General features: G+C 37.3%; 2 protein-coding genes across 4 annotated transcripts; one reads left to right on the top strand and one right to left on the bottom strand.

Annotated features, from left to right (window-relative positions):
• Positions 1–1,566: 1,566 nt before the first annotated feature.
• Positions 1,567–11,603, top strand: EMB3144 (AAA-type ATPase family protein). 2 transcript variants are annotated; one of them, XM_087325605.1, is made up of 17 exons: positions 1,567–1,817; positions 2,530–2,785; positions 3,617–3,992; positions 4,077–4,335; positions 4,689–4,820; positions 4,916–4,990; positions 5,095–5,220; positions 6,656–6,765; positions 6,866–6,944; positions 8,777–8,914; positions 8,990–9,101; positions 9,289–9,452; positions 9,541–9,646; positions 9,725–9,801; positions 10,791–10,934; positions 11,038–11,265; positions 11,343–11,603. In XM_087325605.1, exons 1-16 carry the CDS (start codon positions 1,635–1,637, stop codon positions 11,170–11,172), a joined length of 2,472 nt encoding a protein of 823 aa, XP_087181731.1. In that variant the 5' UTR covers positions 1,567–1,634; the 3' UTR covers positions 11,173–11,265; positions 11,343–11,603. The 2 variants fall into 2 exon arrangements, with proteins under 2 accessions (XP_087181731.1, XP_087181732.1); XM_087325606.1 differs by having other exon boundaries at positions 1,568–1,817; positions 11,305–11,603.
• A 1,089-nt stretch (positions 11,604–12,692) lies between these two features.
• LOC147858734 (coiled-coil protein) lies at positions 12,693–16,213 on the bottom strand. Of its 2 annotated transcripts, none has more exons than XM_087326226.1 (6): positions 15,768–16,213; positions 14,900–15,021; positions 14,201–14,292; positions 14,033–14,119; positions 13,185–13,289; positions 12,693–13,103 (listed from the first exon to the last, which is right to left on the bottom strand). In XM_087326226.1, the coding sequence occupies exons 1-6, from the start codon at positions 16,157–16,159 to the stop codon at positions 13,092–13,094; spliced, it is 810 nt and encodes a 269-aa protein (XP_087182352.1). In that variant the 5' UTR covers positions 16,160–16,213; the 3' UTR covers positions 12,693–13,091. The 2 variants fall into 2 exon arrangements, with proteins under 2 accessions (XP_087182352.1, XP_087182353.1); XM_087326227.1 differs by having other exon boundaries at positions 12,693–13,097.
• Positions 16,214–21,359: the final 5,146 nt, after the last annotated feature.

Raw genomic sequence — 21,359 nt, 5'->3', positions numbered from 1 at the left:
ATCGTACGTTTCATGATCGTCACTTATGCTTTGTAGATCACCTTTTCACCATTGTTGTCTTCAACAACAATTAAACCCTTGACCTGGCACTTACCATTTGCGCGATGCTTTGTTGTTATTTGAATCTTCTTCTTCTTTTTCTTTTGGTGATCACTTCGACCAAAATCTCAACCTATTGTAAAACTTGACTTTTTGGTGCTTTTCTCCCTTTGCACACGCCATATCATGTCAACATCTTTTAATGCATGGCGAACAATTTCATAAAAGCGTGCGCCAATGTTGCTCAATTATCACTTGCTTCATCTTCGACCATAAATTAATCTCATGATTGTGTCGATATCATATATCTGCATTAATATTGTTGGTATTGACATCACATGTACACAATCACTCAACTTCATCTCATGATGACAAAGAACGAATCACTTTTATTATAAAAGCATTTTGGCAACCAGTTACAAAAAACATTTTTTTATTATAAATGTTTATGCATGTTGTTTAGTTTTTATATGACATTATTTGTCTTGTTGCAAGATTCAATTCCTATCGTAGCTTGCCCAAATTGAAGCTCATACGACGTATAGATAAAAAAAAACCTCTCTTTTGTGAAGTTTATTTGAATGTGATACTTCTAAAAAGTGCCCATGTAAGAGAGATTGAGAGAATATATGTATTGTTCCGAGAAGCATTTGTTTTATGAAGGCTTGTAGATTTGAGGATTTATGGTTATTATCGAAGCTAAGATGTCTTGGTTGTAAATTAGTATGGTTTAAAGATAAATAACTAAACTGGATGTTTTATTTTGTAAATCAAAGGCATGACAGGCATTGAATTGCGGATGTATGTAGACACAACGCTTTTGTTTAAGTTTTGGACCAAACATTTCCATCTATCTTAGATTAAATGTAGATAAACGGAGCCCTAATCCGTGTCATTTCTTAGCCCGCATTAGTGATGAAATCCACGGTCATATTATTGCTAATCGAGGGTGTCCATTATCAGCAGTGATTTGACCCAGGGAAGCGCGTGACAAGGTTGCACCGAATCGAATCATGATGCGGTTCGCTTTTGGAGGGCGAGTCGGGGATGGGTATGAAAACGGAGCGGAGCATTGGTGGCCGCCTATATATGGATAAGGCGCCCATTTGATGATCGGATCGGACGGACACCTGGAGTGGATGGGTACAGAACGTGGCGGCCGGATTGGGAAGGAAAGGAAGGGAAAGGAAAGGAAAGGAAAGGAAGGCAAGGAAGGTGAGGGGCAAATTGTGGAATTTGTAAAAAACTTTGTTTGGAGGAAGGAAAGAGGAAGGGCATTTCCATGTAATTATTATTTTCCATAGTCTCTCTCTTCAAGCCTCTCACAGACTCTCTCTCTCTCTCTCTCTCTCTCTCTCACCAAAGTATTCATTCATTATCTTCATCTCTTTCTTCTTCTTCTTCTTCTTCTTCTTCTTCTTCCTCTGCTGCTGCTCCTCTCTTCTCTTTCTTCCCTTTTCTAATGGCGTCTTCGTGAAAGGGGGTGGAGAGAGAGAGAGAGAGAGAAAGAAAGAAATTGATATATATATATATATATATATATATATAGAGAGAGAGAGAGAGAGAGAGAGAGAGAGAGAGAGAGTGATAGAAAGATGCAGAGTGGCGACTCCCTCCGTGTCCCAAGCTTCAGCTCTGAATGCTTCTGTGGAACCACACGCTTCTCTGCGTCTTTTCTTCGTCCCAAGCTTCCCTTCCGCCGTGCTCGAGCTTCAGCCGCACGAGCTTGCCTCGGTGTGGGTAGCAAAGATACAGAGAAAACTAGGAAATTCTTTGAGGTGCAACCCCCTTTTTTTATATTCTTCTTTTGTGAAAAAATTCTACATGAAATTTGCTTCATTTAGTATATTGTTTGTTTGTGTGCGTGTGTGTGCGTGTGTGTGTGTGAAGGAGAGGGAGATTAACGTCCTCTCTTTTGAGTACCCTGTATCCATTACATTCCACGTCCAGGTGCCAAAAGACACAAAAAGAAACTAAAAAGGTCCTAAAACATGAATACACCAGCATTAGACTCGCTGGGAAATATGCGGTGTTTCATTTGGTTTATGAAGTTATATTTGATGGCTTTTTCATCATAGGTCAAAATTTAACTTGAGTGCCAAAATAAACTTTTTCAATTGAACATGTCTGCAAAGGCTCTATAATGTTACTCTTGAGTGTTACAATTGAGACTCCGCAATGTAGATAGAGTGGAGTAGAAGAGAGGTGATAATAGGAAAGGATACACAATTTAAGGTGAATAATACGAGAATGGGGGCATGAATGCTCTAATTCCAAAGAATGTGCTTGCTTCAGGTATACAAGTATGAAATGCATGTTTAGTGGGACAGTCTGAGGATGTTCCACATGGGTGGATGTCAAGTCCCTTGCCCTTGAACGCCATATGTAAATAAATATAAGATTCTTTAGAGAGAATGACAGCTGAAATCAAATCTAAAGAACTTATGAAATCAGACATAGCCAATGCTGCAATTTTTCATCATTTTTCAGGCTATTAAGAAGAAGGAAGTAGAACATATCAGACACTTGAAAAAGCTGCAAGAAAGGGAGGACCAACAATATGAATTGGAGGTTGTCCAAGCCAGCGAATGGGGAGTGTTTCTATCAAAACTTCAAGGCAAGGGGAAGGGTACTTATTGGGAGCCCGAGCCAGCTGAAGACATCATGTTTAGTGACTTTGTAAAACTTCTACAAGCCAAGCGAGTCAAGTTCATGGAATATGCCAATGCAGGAAAGGATGTAGCAGGTGACAATTCCATCCCTGAAGAGTCTTAATTTAGTTATGTTTTTGTTGCCAATGAAAATGAAGTCATTATCCTCATCTTTATCACATTTTCTTTATAAAATGACTTTGCTATATACCTACGACTACCCTCATATTTGTTGAAATGAATCTGATATGGCCTCATATTAGCCTTTACAAAGATAAGATTTTGTTTCCTTGGATTTCTTTTTCTTATGCACATAGATTGAATATGTTCTGGAGGAAAACTTGGTTCAATGACCTCATAACCAAAATTTAAACCAGTTCTACAGTCTCTCCCTCATGGTAATCACATAAACGAGAGAACATGAGAAACAAGTATTTGATGATAGTATAAGTACTTTCTTCCATCAATTACCAAGCCTTCTTCATAATATATTTTTGTTCGTATAAGGTGCATCCAAAAGAAGGATATCAGATACAAACTTAGATGGAGCTTTTGTTATGCGTCAGCATAATCTCACTATGCCACAATTCAAGTGTCAAAATGTACATGGGTTGTGACACTATTCGCAATTATTTCCCTTTCCTTAATCTGCTGCTTAGTTCAGCTGGAATCCAATAATATGACTTGTTTCTAATAAATTGAGAGTATATTTAACTGCTTGAATGGAGTTTACTTTCTGCATGCAGTCAATTGTAGTGGATATTTCTTGTTTGTACTTATATTCATAATGTAAGATTTATCATTGGGTGTTTGCAGAATAATAGCATATGCCCATTTGGTAAACAATGTTCTCATATATTTTTGTTTATCTTTTTCTTACAGTGAAAGTCTAAGAAGATTTTGTGGTTCATTTGTATTGTTTGTAGTTATACTTCCACATGTCAGCGAAGATACACAACTTTCTACAACACTAAATAAAACTGGGTATAATGTTGTATTTAAGCGCCATAAAATTGAGAAGATGCCATTAGATGCTTGGAGTGATGTTTGGAAAGAGCTACATCAACAATTGGTTGATGTAAATATCATCAACAACAAGTCAATGATAGCAGAGATTCAGCCGACCTTCATCATTCTTGTTGTGTGGTCAATGCGGGTGTTTCTTGCATATGTCATATATAAATGGCTAAAAAAATTGCTATACCCCATATACAAGCTGAGAGATCCCAATGATAGACCAAAAATAAAGAGGCTTAATCTTGGTTTGAGTGATGATAACCTAGGTTCTCTCGGTCAGAGTCGGTAAGTGTACCAGGTTTGAATCCAATGTTTTTGTTACTATTTTTATGTCATCTAAATTGTTACCTAAATGAACTGTTGTAACAGGGCAAGGTTTATTTCAGCAGAAGAAAGCACTGGTATAACTTTTGATGATTTTGCGGGCCAAGATTATGTGAAGCGTGAGCTTCAAGAGGTTGTAAGCATATTAAAGGGAGCCAAAGAATTTGCTGGGCTAGGTGTTTATTGCCCCAAAGGTGTTCTTTTATATGGTCCACCAGGAACAGGCAAAACATTGCTGGCAAAAGCTATAGCTGGGGAAGCGGGTGTCCCTTTCTTCTCTGCCAGCGGTTCAGAGTTTGTAGAGGTTAGTTTGGAGAATTCATGTGATGCATCTTCCCTCTCTTCTTCCTTCATGGATTGATGTAAGGATATTTATGAATGCAGTGCCTTTATATTTTATGCGTTGACTCTATTTCATAAAGGCCTTTATGAAATAGAGTCAACCCCAGTTTTAAAATAGCCACATAAAATAGGATATTTATGTAAGGATATTTATGAATGCGTTGACTCTATTTTATGTGGCTATTTTAAAACTGGGGTTTAGAGGTTTCACTATTGTCCACAATACAAATGCATGCTTGCAACATCCTAAGTGTCCATTATCATTTCTATGCATTAGGTTGCATATCAATGGACTTACACAAATTTGCCTTCTAGATGTTTGTAGGTGTTGCTGCAGCTCGTGTCAGGGATCTTTTCAGTCGGGCTCGTCAATTTGCACCATCTATCATATTTATTGATGAGATTGATGCCATTGGTGCAAAACGTGGAGGACCAGATGTAGGCGGGGTATGTTTTTTTGGTTTGACAAATTTATTACATTGTTAAACATTCATGTCTCAGAGTTTCAAATAATAGTGACATTCTTATGATCGTCAAAATAGGGTGGAGTGGAAAGAGAGCAAGGGTTAATTCAAATTCTGACAGAACTTGATGGTTTCCAGACAACAAATGCACAGGTGAAGCTTTGATAACGTATGAAGTGGTTATAAAGAAAATAATGCCAAACCTGCCATAAAAAAGGTGTTTTCTGCTTCTGTATGTGTATGTGAATGTTTTTCAGGTATTGATTGTTGGTGCAACAAATAGACTTGACATGCTTGATCCAGCACTTTTGCGTAAGGGGCGATTTGATAAAGTAATCAGTGTTGGCCTTCCAACAGAAGAAGGGAGACTTTCCATTTTGCGGGTTTGTACTTCTGTCCCTTTGTTGGTTTTCTTTCTGTGTGATAACAGAGAAATAGACAACACTTGTTTTGGTTTATGCATTTAGACCAATGAGAATACTCAATTGCAGCTAAATATCTAGCATGGAGGGAAAATTTCAATGAGGACTAGACGATAGATAGATTTCTATATTATTGATGAATGCCATTACTTTCTAGCAATGTGTTGAAGTAGGATGGGAATACTTGGAACAAAGGTTCCATCACTCCATTAGAGGAACGCTAGGTGAGGAAGAATTTCTTGGCTGTAGAATATTGGATAATAGGAGCAAAGAAGAGAAATGCCAAGGATGACAATACTTGGGAGGAAAATCTCATTACTTCTTTAGTGGGGCGCCAGATGATGAAGAAATTCCTGGCTGTTGACTATTGTATAATAGGAACAAAGAGGAGAACAGGTAAGTAGTAGATGACGCTTGTCTACGCCTATAGGATCTTCTATAGTTATTTCAAAGGACCCCCATCTGCGAAAACTTTGTCTCAGCCTTTTCCATGCTTGACCTTGCATGTCACTCTAGTTCGTTGGCCCATGTGGTAAAGTTACACACATGCTGTTACTGTGAATTTGGACCTAGTTTGGCAATATATTACATTGACCCTCTATTTGTAGCTCTAAGTACACGCTTTTGGATTTGAGCCTTTTGAATTTATCCTAAGCAATGCTACTCAAATTTGAAGAATATATATCTTCCCAGGAGTTAGCTCACAGGAAGTTCACAGTTTCATGGATTGACAGCTTGGCATCCTTGGAATCATAAATGCCCTAGGACTACTTTTCCTCTCCTGTTGGTTCTTTCTTTCTCTGCAATTATTCATGTATTTTTGTTTTCCTGCTTTTATAAACTTGAGTTTTTGGTTTTTGGCTAGAAAAGTGTAAACTAATTCTTAAGTAGCCATTGATTGAATGCATGGGTAGAATCAGCTATCAGAAGATATGTTAACGTTGGTGAGGTCTCAATATGCCCCATGGAACGAACAATCAGTACAAGCACTCTCTCCAGATGTGTAGGTGGGAGATTTTAAAACGTTGAGCAAAGAGATAGATTGAGATGGGAATTAGGGACTGGGGCCAGGTTTGCCAACAATCAAAGGGTTTGGAAACAGCTAAGAAGAGCCCAAAGATGTTTGATATGAAACTTTGAGATCTGAGACTGATATTAGGACAAAATGTTCGTGGATGCAATAACATTTGAAGAAACTTTTTTGCTGCTTAAGGGAGTTTGGGATGGAAAGATAACATTGTTGCTGCTTTAAGTTTGTTGCTTTGAGATGGAAAGGGTTATGTGAATGTTGCATAAATAAATTTGTTTAGGATTCTTTTGAACATTTAGAATAATAATCCCATTCCTTTTTTGAGAATCTAATCCAGTGGAATGTGTTTTCTTTTATTGCATTAAGGTTCACGCCAAAAATAAAAGTTGGAGATCTGAGGATGAGAAGGAGAGGCATTTGAAAGAGGTTGCTGGATTGACTCCAGAGTTTAGTGGAGCAGAACTACAGAATGTTCTGTAAGTGCACAAGCTTTGTACTTCTATATTTTTTTAGCAGTTTTTTTTTAATGTAGGAGGTGTTAGTTTTATGATGATAAAATATGGGGTTGTAATGCAGGAATGAGGCATCCATATTGGCTGTCAGAAAGGATAAAATGTATATTGAGAAGGAGGAACTGACAGAGGCATTGCTAAGGGTAAATTCCCTCCCCACCAAACGATCACATTCAAGTTTGCTTTCCCCGCATGTTCAATCCTCATCTATCCCTATGTATTTATCTGTGCCACAATGTGCACATCACTTGCAACATTCATTAATAAAATTCTCAAAGATTGAGATTCACAAATTCCATACACACTGAAAATATTTCACTTTGGCCCTGTGGGTCATATTTTGAACTGCTTGGGTGATAATAAAATCTTTTGCTCTCTCTCCAGATTGGAATTTTGACATCACGCTGATGTATAGGTCTTTTCCCATGCTGAAAATAGAAATGGATGGCTGGCAAAATATTGAAGGAAAAAGAGAATGTGTGACCCATTGAGTGAGTGTTAACTAGCTTGAAACAGAAGCACATGTGGCGCTGCTGTGCTTGGCCTGAAATTAAGGAGGCCTTTAATGTGTCAATACATGAGCGCTTGACATATTCTGAAATTGGAGAGGTCTTTCGTGAGTTACTTCTTCAAGGATTCATACATGGGACTGTCCCTTAACCAACCCATGACTTCGGTGTTTTTTTTGCATGGTTGCTACAAATTTGAGCAGATTTCACTTTTATGGCTGGCAAATCTGATGTCTAGTGAAACTTTAATAGTTTTTTTTTTTCATTTCTTCTCAGTTTCTAGTTTACCCCCTTAGTTCTGGGAGAGTACTTTGTAAAATGGTTCCATGGATCATTCTGGCCTCAATAGATGATCATAAATGATCATAATCATCTCTCTTGGGATTTACTACAACAAGCTCACTCAACCATAGGGGCGGAGCAAGGGCGCCCAGTTTTTTCAACTCCATTTAGACTCTATACTGATCAGTCTGGTTATATCAAGAGAAAGGAAGAAAGAGGCCAAATGGCCTAAGATACTGAATGAAAGATAACATCTTAAACTGTTGTCTCATCTTTTGAGAACCACAGAGCCCAAGGTTCCATATATTCTCACTAGCTAAGGACTTCACAATCTGAGTTCAGATGGACTGAAATTTCTTCCTTGAAAAGATCTCCAACGTGGGTCATCCAAGGTGGAGAAATCTCTGAAGCAAGGTAGACTGCGAGCCAGAGGTGACCATGGTTGAAGTGCATGCCACACATGTATTGCAACAGGAGTGCCCCTGCCCATGATGTGCATGTCACCCTGAAATTCAAGGACATCAGGGCAAATACGGTTCACTTGACCCTGGTACAGACATAATATCACAGATAATACGATAAAAGCATGAGTTGGAGTCTCTTTATCACATCTGATACTGTGGCATCCCTGATCACGAACATGTGGTTGGATATCCCCACGTCCATGCCCTACCTGCACATTACGTTATATCCAATAGCCTGATCATGACTTGATCAGAGCTGGCTTTTGTTGAGAACATAATATGTGTAGGACAAAGGCTGGCTTCATACACTATGACCCTGCTACATGGATACTCATCTATCCCATGGAGTAGACATGCCACTGGTCAGATGTAAAAACGTAATTCCCATAAGTTAAAATTGAGACAGGGAGATAAAATGGCATACCTCCTGAGGATATGTCATTTTGACTTTAATATAACATTTCATCTCAGGTCTCTCTTTCTAACTTCATCCTATAAGCCATATTTGGCCTCAGAGGCTCTAATAAATCTATCTGTTTATCAATTAACATTGCGATTGGATTTTTACATGTTTGTGCAACATCAATTGAATACTTTTTGCAGTTCATTTTCTGTTCTAAGAAGAATCAGGAATTACCATTGATATCACCAGTCTTTTTAGTTTTTGCACACTGGTCAAATTTATAGTCTATGTGGTAAATTCTGTTGTCTTCAATTCAGCAAGGAGGTCAGTTCAAGACTGGTGAAGAAGATGAGCTTGGTGTCTCACCTGAAGCAAGAATCAGAGTGGCATATAGAGAGGCTGCTATAGCTGTGTTAGAATGCTATTTCCCAAATAAGAACAGACCTTTCTTGGAGGTGATTTTCAGCCATGTTTCCTTTTTATATTCAAATACTAGTCTACATTTTTTGACATCTTGCTATATTTTGTAGACATCAGTTCGCTTCTTTGACACCACTCCCAACATGGTTTATGCACAACCACGTCGCTCAGTGTATGTGAAGAAGGCAGATATCGTGAGTTCAATAGTTAGAGCATATGCTTGTGAGTGCTTCTATCTTTTCCTTCTCCGTTTTGAATTGACCAACTAGGCAGGTACATTATATGTAACTTGTGGGTTATTAGTATGTTTCTTTCACCTTTCACTATAATAATATCCATCTAGGATGGATGGATGCAAGAGAGAGAATTCCAATAATAATGTAGTTATGTTCACATGGTTGTCATCCAGCTAGAGTAATTGAGGAGCAAATTTTTGGCAAAGAAAATGTATCATGGATATCAGGCACTGCTCTTGAAGAAGCAGGATCAATGGCTGATTACCTGATTCTTCAAACTGGTATGACGTCCCTAGGAAAACTTCACTATAGGACAGAACGAGATCTTGTGACACATGTGAGTGAAAGAATTATTGTAAATACACTCTAAAAAGAGATATTTTGATCTTTTTCCAATGTTTAAACACGGGTATTTTGAAACTCAGCTTGGTCAGAAAGTTCAAGCATTGAGAGATGAATACATGCGGTACGCATTTGAGAAGTGTGATGCTGTACTGAGGGAATATCGCTCAGCTGTGGAAACTATTGCAGGTTCATTTTATCTTGGATAAGGATTTTTGTCCTAATTAAGTACTGGGTGATTATAAAGTTGGACTTGAGATGTTGCAGAGTATCTTTTGGAGAACCTTGATATTAAGGCTGATGAAATATGGAATATCTTCAATGCTGCTCCACGCATTCCTCAGGTCAATGAGTATATATCATTTCTCCTTGAGCAACTTTTTCACATGTCTAAGTTATGGTTACGTAACTTATCGGTTGATGAATAAAAAACTTCTTTGCATAGTGGCTGCGTTTATTTTATTTACAGATTGCTCAAATATTCAGTTTGAAGCCTCTCTTTGTTTTTCATTGCCAAACTCTAAATTGATTATTGAACTTCTGCATCGACAATAGCTGCAAAGCGAATACAATCCTAAAATAATAATGTGAGGTTTTTAGTCTGTTTTTGTGTGAGAGAACTCAGAGTGATTAAGGGCCAGATGATGACACATTTTGGACTGAAACCCCTCTGAATAGATCACAATTACTTTTATACTCTTGACCCACTCCCACTTACTAACTAGATCTAGGTACTATTATATTTCAGGATTGTAGACCTGATAGCATCAGCCATAATAGTGCTAGGATTAGGTCTCCTACATTTCAGTCATTTGGTAATTCACATTGCTTTGGACATTTTTCACAATGCAGGTAAGATTCGTCTCAGATAACTGTCCGACACCCCTATATTTCTTTATTTCTTGCTGGCATGATCTGATGTTCACGACATGTTAATTTGCATCTTTCTTAACCAATTCAGAAGCTCACAATTTTTAACAATTCTCGATTATCTCTTTTTTACGAAATCAATAGATTTGATTTTTCTGTAGCATGTAGCATGCAATATACATATATACTACATGCACGAATATGCTAAACAAGCATATAAATATACTAAGTATTTTCAATTTATATGATATTTCACAAAACTTGTGAAACAATGGACTTGGAGTGGAAGGTTTTCTTGTGACATTTTCTTGCGTTTAGTGGTAGCTATTTAGCGTGATATGCATATATAGACTTGGGGTGGAAGGTTTGTCTGGAGAAAAATATAAGAAGAATAATGTGCTAAGATGCTTGTTGGTCTACAGTCATACCTCAATGAGAACATTGGATTTTCCTTTCTTTTCAGCCTGAGCCTCTTCCAGTTGATGAATATGCACCACTAGTTTATGTGGGAAGATGGGGTGTTTATGGAGCTTCACTTCCAGGGAGAGTTACTTTCATGCCAGGAAACAATGGTTTTGTGACATATGGAGCTCCAAGGCCGATGCATGTATGAGTTTTGAATAATGATGAAAGTGGAGTTTCCATATTGACAATGATCTGTTTTTCTTGGGATTAAATTGATTCAAAATCATGTATTTTAAACCTTGCAGACTAGGGTTATAAACGAGGAAATGTGGAAAAAGATGGATGCTTTTCGCGCCAAGAGAGTAGAAGGATTCAGGCAGAAGAATATAGAGGCCGAAGAAGAAATCCCAGAAGTTGTGAGCACACAGCACTTCTTGTGAAACTTCCGAATAGGTTCTGCAATGTTTTAAATGTTTTGGTTCCATCCTATCCTCAATTCTTTCAATCCAGCACCCATCATCCATATAGCGAAGGTTAGTTTTCTATGTTCTGTTTCTCATACTTTAAAGAAGGATGAAACTGACCCTTGTATAGTGATCCTCTTTTCTAGGGTTTCTGTGGACTCAATAAGAATCCTAAGACCGGTGGTGCTTGTAAACTACAATGAAGAATAGTAGATTCACTGTTTTATGTTACTTCTAGGATGAACTACATGGCGAATCTCGGAAAACTAACTCATGATTCAATGTTCATGAGAAAAATGAAAGCTGTTTTCCTTGCATGTGTTTATATATTGTAATGAATGCAAGTGCACCAGCTATATATTTTTCTGAGTTATTTAAGGTATTCGGAAGTGATATTTTGATCTCTATATTGCTTTCCATTATATTCATATCCTCCTGCATGTTATGCAATGGTTGTGTTATTGTGGCTCACAAACCAATTATGATTGATGAAAATATTACGGAATCAAGTTCTTAGTTCTCAATGATGCAACTTTGAGCAGAATAAATGTAAGAATCGCTACGGTAACGTGTTCTTGTTTTATTCCATCTCTATTGCAAGTCATGATTTTTCCTTTGGCCTGTGGAAGATCAGAAAGCTAAGCCTTCAAAAACAAAATATTGGCCTTGGGTGAACATTTTGCTTGTCCTGTCAAAACGACTTCTTAAGCTGAAATATTCAATTGGTTGAAATATTCAATTGATTCAATGGTCAGTGTTGAAATATCCACATTTCTCTAAGCAAAATTTGACTAAACTATTCTACTGGTTGGTGTTCCTTTTCGTGCAAGTCATCTGGATATTTCTCTAAGCAAAATTTGACTAAAATATTCTTCTGGTTGGTGTTCCTTCTCTTGCAAGTCATTGAATCCTTGTATGGGTGGGAATCCAGAGAAGTAAAGCTTATATAGAACCCAAAGACCTACAAAAAATGAGATTTCCATTCTTGAACTCAATCAAAGTGAATATGATCCCAAAATGTTTTGTACATGATGGTTATAGCCTATAGGCAAATGGTTTGTTGAATGGTGTAAAGTAACCCTAAATGCTACACGACTGACCAATGTATACAACAGGATCTAATGCTTATCCACAATTCGGAAATGTCATTAATGTTGAAAACGTGTAGCAGACCTAATCTTACTTTTACTTATTTCTATTCTTGAAGTATAATATAAATATTTAATTTCTACATCACGTGAAATTATCCAGGTTCTGGAATGTTGTACTCCAGGATTTCAATATCATGTGAAACGCGTACAAATGACACGTCTTTTCTAACCATACAGAACAATTCTCAGATTTTATTAAACGAGTTTATTTGCAACATGTAAAATTTACACATAAACTCTTTATACAAATATATAATTTAAGAAAACCAAAACCTTCAACTCAAATTGGACATTATATAACAATGAAAATATATTCTGAATATATGAGAAACAATACACCAACCATTACAATGAATAAAAAATGTTCAATTCCATAAAAATACCTACATAAATGTTGACTTTTATATTTACACTGGTTAATGTGTTAAACTCTCCAAACACCTATCTAGCATGAAGATCACAAGTTAAAACCAATAACATGAGATTTCTACTGAAATCAGATATCATAGCACTTCAAGTGAAATCACTGAGCTGTGAGGATTACATTACAAATTCTGAAACCACCCACACCATTTCTAGATCACAATGGTACAAGTTTTTAACTATATAAATACCTCTCTATATTGACTTTATATTTACATTGGCATTGTAAATAACAGATTTTTTTATTACTTTTAGCCAAATTTTTGTCGTTATCAAGGTCAGGTCATCATATCAAGTTACTGGGGCCAGTTTTCACAATCTTCATTCCTGACTCTAGCAAAATGACCATAAACATTAGTATCATCAAAATATCGATCTTTTACCTATTTACTTTAATAGCTGAAAGAAATTAACCTCATCTTTGAGTAGCTGTTTCAATCCCAAGTTTTCAACGAAAGGTGCACTAATTACATTCCGTTTATTATCATCCATGTTCCACTGTTCATTCTTAACCTGAGCCTGCATTATGTTCAGGTTACTTATATTCAGGTCCTATTCACAAAATATCGAAGTACAAACATTCAAATGAAACCTTACCCTGTCCATATCTGAATAATGAAATAGACTGACCTTAAGAAGTAAAAAAGTTGAGCATCTTCATCACACTATTGCATGTTTTGCATGATGTAGGATTTATGACTAGAATCATGCTTCAGCAAGAAAAACTATATGAAACTAGACTACAATATCAAAAGATTAATGCCACCAACTTGTCTCTACATGTCCAATACACTATAGTGTTATGGATTTCGTATAGCAGTATCTAAGATACAAGATTAATGCCACCAACTTGCCCCTGCATATCCAATACTCTCTATACTTATATGACCTTTGTATCGCAGTATCTAAGAAATGTGGTTTCCTTAAATTAACCCTTACCATTATGTCTTAGTTATCTTTAGTAACAAGAAACATGTCACATGATGGATTTCTTGAGTACAAGTAGCATCATGTCACAACTCCTGTGAAAAGGATCGGTGTAACAAAAATACAGGTTTTGCCCAAATGATGCAATATAGGCATAACAGCCAAGGGTCCATATAACATAAAAGAACTGATATAGCCACAAATTCCAGTATTTCAATGAACTTCCATTTGCACATGGAATCACATAGATGGAATGTTCATTGAGCAACTAGAATCTATTATTTCGTACTAAAACACTGACATTAATTATATAGCAAACAAAGAAGTCTACAAACCCATCGCTTCCAAGGTTCAACGCTCCGTTGGATCCCTTCAACTTGGGATCGCATAAATTCCTGGCCTTTTATACGAATATCATCAATCTGTAGACCAACTGAAAATTTAAAGGTCCATAACAATGCGCAGAAAACAATGCCCAGAATACAAAAGGAAATATGCATTACCGAATGAATTTCAAGTTTTGTAGCTACAATTCCAGCTGCCAGCGTTGTACCTCCCATTAGGAGCGCTGTAGCGACCAAGAATGACTTCAAAACTGTGAGAAGGAACAGAACAATCAATCAGCAACCAAGATATAACTAATCACAAAACAAAACAAATTGAACTTATTCCTCTGAAGATAAACAATGAATATTGTGTAGTATAAGGATTGTATGTATGAAGACGTGATCACATGGCAAGGTTCACAAATATACCAATGTATTTTGTGAGAAATGTTTTATTGTTGGTATAAAGCTGATGAACATTGTTGAGGCAAAATGAATAACGTTGCCTAATCCTGAGCCCATGCACAGTGTCTTGAACGCACAACTGCAATAACTTTGATCAATTGTACACTTTTATGACAGTAAAAAGGGTACTCCACATCTTTTATCGTGCTAACTATCCCAGTTTCTTCACCATACTTGGTATCATCAATATGCATGTTCCACAGTGACCAGGCTTAACATCTATGTATCATCACTCTTACAATGAATCCATGAAACCATTAAGCGCAACACTGTTCTTGAATAATGGATGAGCTTCTATTTGTACTGTAATGATGGTATAAAAGGTGTATCCGCCAACCATTCTTATCTCGACGAGAGGTTACTCATAAAATTAATACAAACCAGTTAGTTAAAGTTCATGATCTGATATACCTGCAGAGTAACCTTCCATTAAAGCTTTTGCATTAGCATCGCTAATTGTGGGGTGACCTTTTGGCCTCATTTCATTGGCAGTGGATGGGAGGACACTTACATCGTCGCCTGAAAGCTGCCATCTGCAAAAACATCATTTTCTGCATCAATAGATTGAAACAAATGGACAGCTTTCTTCATCAACTGAAGATGCTGAGAAATTGAATAAGTTCTCTCACAAAATGTTTATGAAAAGCACGAAAATAGAGAAAGATACAAGATGTAGAATCCCTATTCCTGTCTAACAAAAGGATCATTCTTATATAGCAGGGACTATGTTATGTTATTAGTCGGCGTTTTCTTATGCAGCTAACAGAAGTCAACACAGTCATGCTTGATTTATCAACAGAAGTCAATAATGAGGTTCCTATGATACAATAGAGTCCAATAGACAGACAATTTCATTAATTGTTCCGCTAAACAAGGTCTATTGGAACAATGGAAAAAGTTCAATGCCATTACGCTATTTCTATCATCATTTTCTTTGATATTTCGAATGAATCTCAAACAGAATGAGATTTTTGTGTCGCTTATGAGAGGGATATTAGAGACGTTCCACCCCATCAGTACAACTTTCTATTTCTATTCCCTTCGGTATTTCAAAACCAAGATTAAGCAAAACGAAATATGCTTAAACCAATATTTCTCTTATGAGATGGAATTGCAGAGAAGTTGATTCATCAAGACCATTGCCTTCGATATTTCAAAAGAATATTGAATGAAAACCGAACTTCTCAAAGAGAATGTTAATATGAGATGAAAACAATAATGACAGAGAGAGAGAGAGAGAGAGAGAGAGAGAGAGAGAGAGAGAGAGAGAGAGGAAGACCTGCGACGGCCAAGAGAAGCCTGAGGAAGAGATGGTAAGAAACCAACGACAGGGTTGCTTAAATTAAACAGTTGAGACTGTGAAAGGGAAGAATATGATGATGTTGAAGATGAAGAAGAAGAGGATATGGAGGCAAGAGAGGAAGGCGATGGAAGGAAGTCATCGCTGCCATGGCCAGCACTGGAGAGGGGCAGAGAATGACGAAGAATCTCGGGCAATACATCGGCATGTGGAGGAGATGGAGATGGAGATGGAGATGGAGGAGAGGATACTTGGGATGGGGGGATCTGATGATTCTGCAGCTTCTTCAATCGGGCTATGGCTTGCTTGGAGGTCTGATAGAAGAAGGCTCCTTCCGAAGCCGCGGATCGGGCTGGAAGGAAGCCCGTCATATCGTCTTCTTTCTTCTTCTTTCTTCTGTCTTCTCTGTTTCTGTGTGTTTGGGCTATAGACTGTGTGTTATTGTGAAAGTGGAGATGGGAGGAATCGAACCTCTGACCTCCTTCCTCTGCAGTCTTGCAAATGCAATGGATTCATTACTCCCCAAAAGTCTTTTAACTCTAAATTATTATGATAATAATTGCGAGTTCATACATATATGTATGTATATATATTATGTCTAATGCACATAGATAGACCAATTAACAACAACAACAATAATACGTGTATGTACATATTCTGTAGAAACTACTCTTTTAAACAACCGCCCTGAATGAATGTCCTCTCGGAATGTCCGCTCCGCCCAAAACTCCTATTGATTTGCCCTAAATGAATGTCCACTCAGAATGTCCGCTCCGCCCAAAACTCCTATTGATTAGCCCCTTGGCTTTTGCGTATCGATCCTCGAAACACTCTATCGGATCGTTCCAATCATGCCTGCCCAAACAACCACCCTTTTCTCGGTTTGTTACGACTGGCCTGACTTGTTAGAGCTTAGTCCTAATGTAAGCAATAGATAAAGGAAATATGAGTTTAAAAAAATCGAGGAGAGAGTGAAAGAAGGTTGTTGATCCACCCGATCACCCCCGAGCGAAGGGATCGAGACGGACTCGAGCCTCGATCGGTGTCCCATACCACCGTTGTGTCATCGAGTCATACCTAGTGTTGGCGCGCTCTCTACAATAGTTGATCACCACAAGATCAAAGTCTCAACGTAGTCGATAATGTGTCAAATGAGGGTAGTTAGGCCTCATATTTATAGTCAGACCTAAGGCCCCCAAGCAAGTTCACACTTGGCCCTTATGGGTTGTCTAAATTCCTAGGATTAAAAGTAATCACCCTTCTTTACACTCTTGTTTAACCCTCACACTTTATCCACGTGTATAGAATACTACGATACAATCTTACCACGGGATAATTTATGGTCATGCCCGTAACATACTCCCCCCTCTTTAAACCATTGCATTCTTGCAATAAAAAGGTATCAAAGTTAGTTTTAATAAATTTCCTCCTTCCCATGTAGCATCTTTTATAGATTTATCCATCAATTTAATTTTAAATTCTCGTATTATTTCAGAACGCAAATGTTTTGTTTTAACATCAAAAATTCTCTTTGGTACATGTGGTTTAGAAGCTAAATCTTCAGAAGTAACAAGAGTTTCAGTTGCAATTGTATTGTCGTCAGAACCAAGTAGTCCTTCTAGACGATTTACATGAAAAACTAGATGGATTTTGACACCATCAAGAAGCGCGAGACAATAAGCCGATGAACCAATGCGTTTGAGGACTGTAAAAGGTCTACAAAACTGTGGGGCTAACTTAGCACACTTACCCATAGAAAATGTCTTAGAATTGTGAGGCACACGTAGAAATACTTTCTGTCCAAGGTTGAATACATGAGGTTGCCTATTATGGTTCGCATAAAAACACGCTCTATCTTGAGCCATTTTTATATTATCTCATGCAATATGCAACATATCTTGCATTTCCCTTAGAAAGTTTTGTGTATAAGTTTCACAACTCATCATGATGTATATTAGTTAAATCAATTGAGGCTCGTGGTTGGAAACCATACATAAACATAAAAGGACTATATCCCCTCGATGTATGTTTGGAGCTGTTATAAGCAAACTCCAAAATTGGAAGATAACGTTCCCATTTTGTTGGTTTTGCACCAACGTATGCTTGAAGCATGTCCTCAATAATTTGATTTACTCGTTCTGTCTGTCCATCAGATTGAGGATGATCTGTGGAGCTCATTCTCAATGTAGTTTCTAACTTCTTAAAGACTTGCATCCAAAAGTCGCTAGTAAACTTTGGATCTCGATCACTCACAATATCCATCGGTAACTTATAAAAAAAGAAAATAACTCATCAACAAATTGCTAAGCCAATTCATGAGTTGTTACCATAGTTTTCGTAGCTATAAATCAGGCCATTTTAGTTAGTCAATCAACCACAACCCAAATGGCATCATGGCCTTTTTGGTGCGAGGAAGGTTAACAATAAAATCCATGGATATATTTTCCACTTATTGTTGGGAATTTCCAAGGGATATAAAAGTCCAAAATAGCCCGACAATAAAATCTACGGATATACTTTCCCACTTATTATTGCTCGGCCTTGTTAACCTAACGTTGGTGACATTTAGTCACATAGCTATATATGTCAATGCATTGATAACAAAGAACTATTTCAACGGCCTCTTCGAAGGATTTTGGATCCTTATTGTGCATTATCCAATGATAATCCGAATTAAGGATGCCATTGACAAAACAAGCTATTAACCAATTTTCACATTCTAGCCCCGATTTTTGAATTTAGGTTCTAGTACGGTGAACATAATCTTCTAGCGAGGAAAATTTCTAGCTAGAGAGGTTCATTAATGTGTGTGTCGCCTTGGTGTGAGATGGAGGTTGTAGAAATTGACCCTTGAAAACTATGACAAAGTTTGTCTAGGTATTGGGCTATTTCCCAAAAGTGTGAAGCCCACGCCACCAAGTAGCAGCCTTACCCCCTAGTTCTCGACCGACATATGCAATCTTCGTACTGTGTGGCTTGGGATAGAACTCAAAATGAAACTCCCATCTACCTAGCCATGTGTAGATTGCTTATTCGGTTCTTTCCTTTTTTTCTCCTTGATGTTCATTTGGTTTATTAGTATCAAACTATGGTTCACCTTGACGTTCATCTGGTTTATTAGTATTGCGTTGCATACTAATGACCCGTGATTTTAGAGCACTATGAGATTGCCAAAGTTCTGAAATCTCGTTCAAGGTAGAATTGAGGAAATTTTGTATTTGTAAAAAATACGACTCAATTGGGATTGCCCTAGGAGTATATCCTTGAATTGCCTTCACATGGGAGGATGTCATCGGGTCGTTATTATGAGCCATGAGAATATAGTGTCTTGCAAAGAAATAGGATAGGGTCAGACAAATAGCCATAACATAATGTTGTGATATAAACATATCATGGGCAAACATCAATCGATATCATGATCTCACGTCAATACCCCTCTGGACGTATGAGATGAGGTTCAAGATCAAGTAACTATGGTAACACAAAGGTGTTTTAAAAACCATGGGGGTGACAAATGAATGTCTTTCCCTTATCTCTATATCTATTTTTACATGGTAGCTCCCTGAGGCTCAACCATGTTTGTTTGCATCATGAATAGTTTATACACGTAAAATGTTAACAATAAACCATGTCTTTGTGCCCACCCATGCGGTTTCAGCTCTTTAAGTCATATTACGAGGACCCCAAAGCACACTTGGACCTAAAGTCTAAACATGTTTTATAGTCATATGCATCAATAATGTTATATGGTCTTGGTCATATTTGAACTCAAGGCCTCTAGAACAAAACCATTAAACACTTGAGCTAACCAAATGGCTTACTCCTATTAAATGTTTAAAACTTATGCAGAGATATATCAAGGCATTTGCACACATATGTTATTTTTTAAAAGAAAACATATGTGTCTATAATCCTTATTCTCTCTCATTAACTAGAAAACTATGTTGGTACATTACCAAACCTCAAGTCTCATCATTGCAATGGCAGACCATAAGGAGCAACCTAATTGTCAAGCCAACATTAGCCTTTTTTTTCGTAGTAGGCCCACGTGGCCCATCACATGGTTACTCCATTACGAATGCCTTTCATAAAGATGATCTCATGGTGGCATCGTAATCATGTAACGAGTGCAGAATTTTCGATGTGTGTTTCATAAGGGCGACCTCGCATGAAGTGGGTCAAGCCCTTACGCTCACACCATCATTGTCGCTATGTTTGTCTCGTTCTAACATGTAGCAAAATCAAGGTGACCAAGGGGGATAACAAAAAAAAATGTTAAAAAGGATGGTGACTACGTCATTCTCACAAAAATGTGAGGACAGCCACAAAATCTTTACCCCGAAAGACAACCATCGATCAATTAAAATAACATAACAAATTCTTGATATACACACACATATGTTTATGACATGTATACACGATTAAATACGTATACATGTGATTACATATGTATATATTTCAAAGAATCGTTAACAAAACATTAAACGACAAATGATGTAATCAAGATATGTAATTGAGGCATATAGCCTCTACGCACACGTAACATCCAAAATAAGGGTGAATGTAATACACAAATGAGGTATTAACCTCTTACGCATAAGTAACATATGGATGTGAACGTAATACACAATTGAGGTATTGATCCCGTACGCATACGACACAAATCACATATCAAATATATGTCAATTGAGGTATTGAACCTCATACACACATGTATACGTTTTATACAACCAACCTATTACCACTACGACATAATTGAATGAATGAAATTATACATATTGACTTAAACATGATTAGAATGGGAGAAGAAAGAATAGTAAAAAATAAAGGAAAATACTGAAGTTCCTTTGTTGATATGTATTTGGATCCAACTCAAACGAATATCGATCGATCACCATCCAACAAAACAAATCAGCAAGAGAAACATTAGGAAAAATGCTCAGATACCAACTATTAGAGATTAGCCCTAATGTAAGCAAAATATAAGAAAATATAAGTTAAGAAAATAGAGAAGAGAGAGAATGAAGGGTGTTGATCCACCAGACCACCCTTGAACGAAGGGATCGAGATGAACTCGAGCCTTGATCGGCGTCCCATACCACCATTGTGGCATCTAGTTGTACTTAGTGTTGGCGTACTCTCTACAAGAGTTGATCACCACAATATCAGAGTCTCGATGTAGTCGATAATGTGTCAAATGAGGGTAGCTAGGCCTCATATTTATAGCCAGACCTAAAGTCCCTAGGCAAGTTCACATTTCGCCCTTATGGATTGTCTCAATTCCTAGGATTAAAAGTAATCATCCCTTTACACTTTCGTTTAAACCTCACACTTTATCCACATGTATAGAATACTACGATACAATCTTACCACGGGATAATTTATGGTCATGCTCGTAACATAACTAGCTCATACTTGTCCTAAAAGGTTGTGAATTAAAATGATAAAACAAAACTGGGAATTAAGTTAAAAGGATAATGGAGATATTAATGGCCTTTAAGATGCGAACTGATGGTGCTTATCAAAGTTCAAGAAATGATTCGTGCGGCTTTGGAGTAAGATCTCAATGTT

This window comes from Azolla caroliniana, unplaced genomic scaffold, assembly GCF_043228905.1.
Source record: "Azolla caroliniana isolate FFs.n. ecotype wild unplaced genomic scaffold, voAzoCaro1.0.p SCAF_10, whole genome shotgun sequence".
Taxonomy (NCBI): Eukaryota; Viridiplantae; Streptophyta; class Polypodiopsida; order Salviniales; family Salviniaceae; genus Azolla; species Azolla caroliniana.
Note: the sequence above shows the minus strand (reverse complement) of the source record. Positions and strands in the feature narration are given on the sequence as shown.

Excerpts from the sequence above, each read along its gene's own strand:
- EMB3144 (XM_087325605.1), top strand. The coding sequence starts at position 1,635 with ATGCAGAGTGGCGACTCCCTCCGTGTCCCAAGCTTCAGCTCTGAATGC. Across the intron at positions 4,821-4,915 it reads GAGGACCAGATGTAGGCGGG|GGTGGAGTGGAAAGAGAGCA; the intron begins GTATGTTTTTTT and ends TCGTCAAAATAG. Across the intron at positions 9,802-10,790 it reads CTGCTCCACGCATTCCTCAG|CCTGAGCCTCTTCCAGTTGA; the intron begins GTCAATGAGTAT and ends CTTTCTTTTCAG.
- LOC147858734 (XM_087326226.1), bottom strand. The coding sequence starts at position 16,159 with ATGACGGGCTTCCTTCCAGCCCGATCCGCGGCTTCGGAAGGAGCCTTC. Across the intron at positions 14,120-14,200 it reads CAAAACTTGAAATTCATTCG|ATTGATGATATTCGTATAAA; the intron begins GTAATGCATATT and ends GTTGGTCTACAG. Across the intron at positions 13,290-14,032 it reads TTGAACCTTGGAAGCGATGG|GCTCAGGTTAAGAATGAACA; the intron begins GTTTGTAGACTT and ends AACATAATGCAG.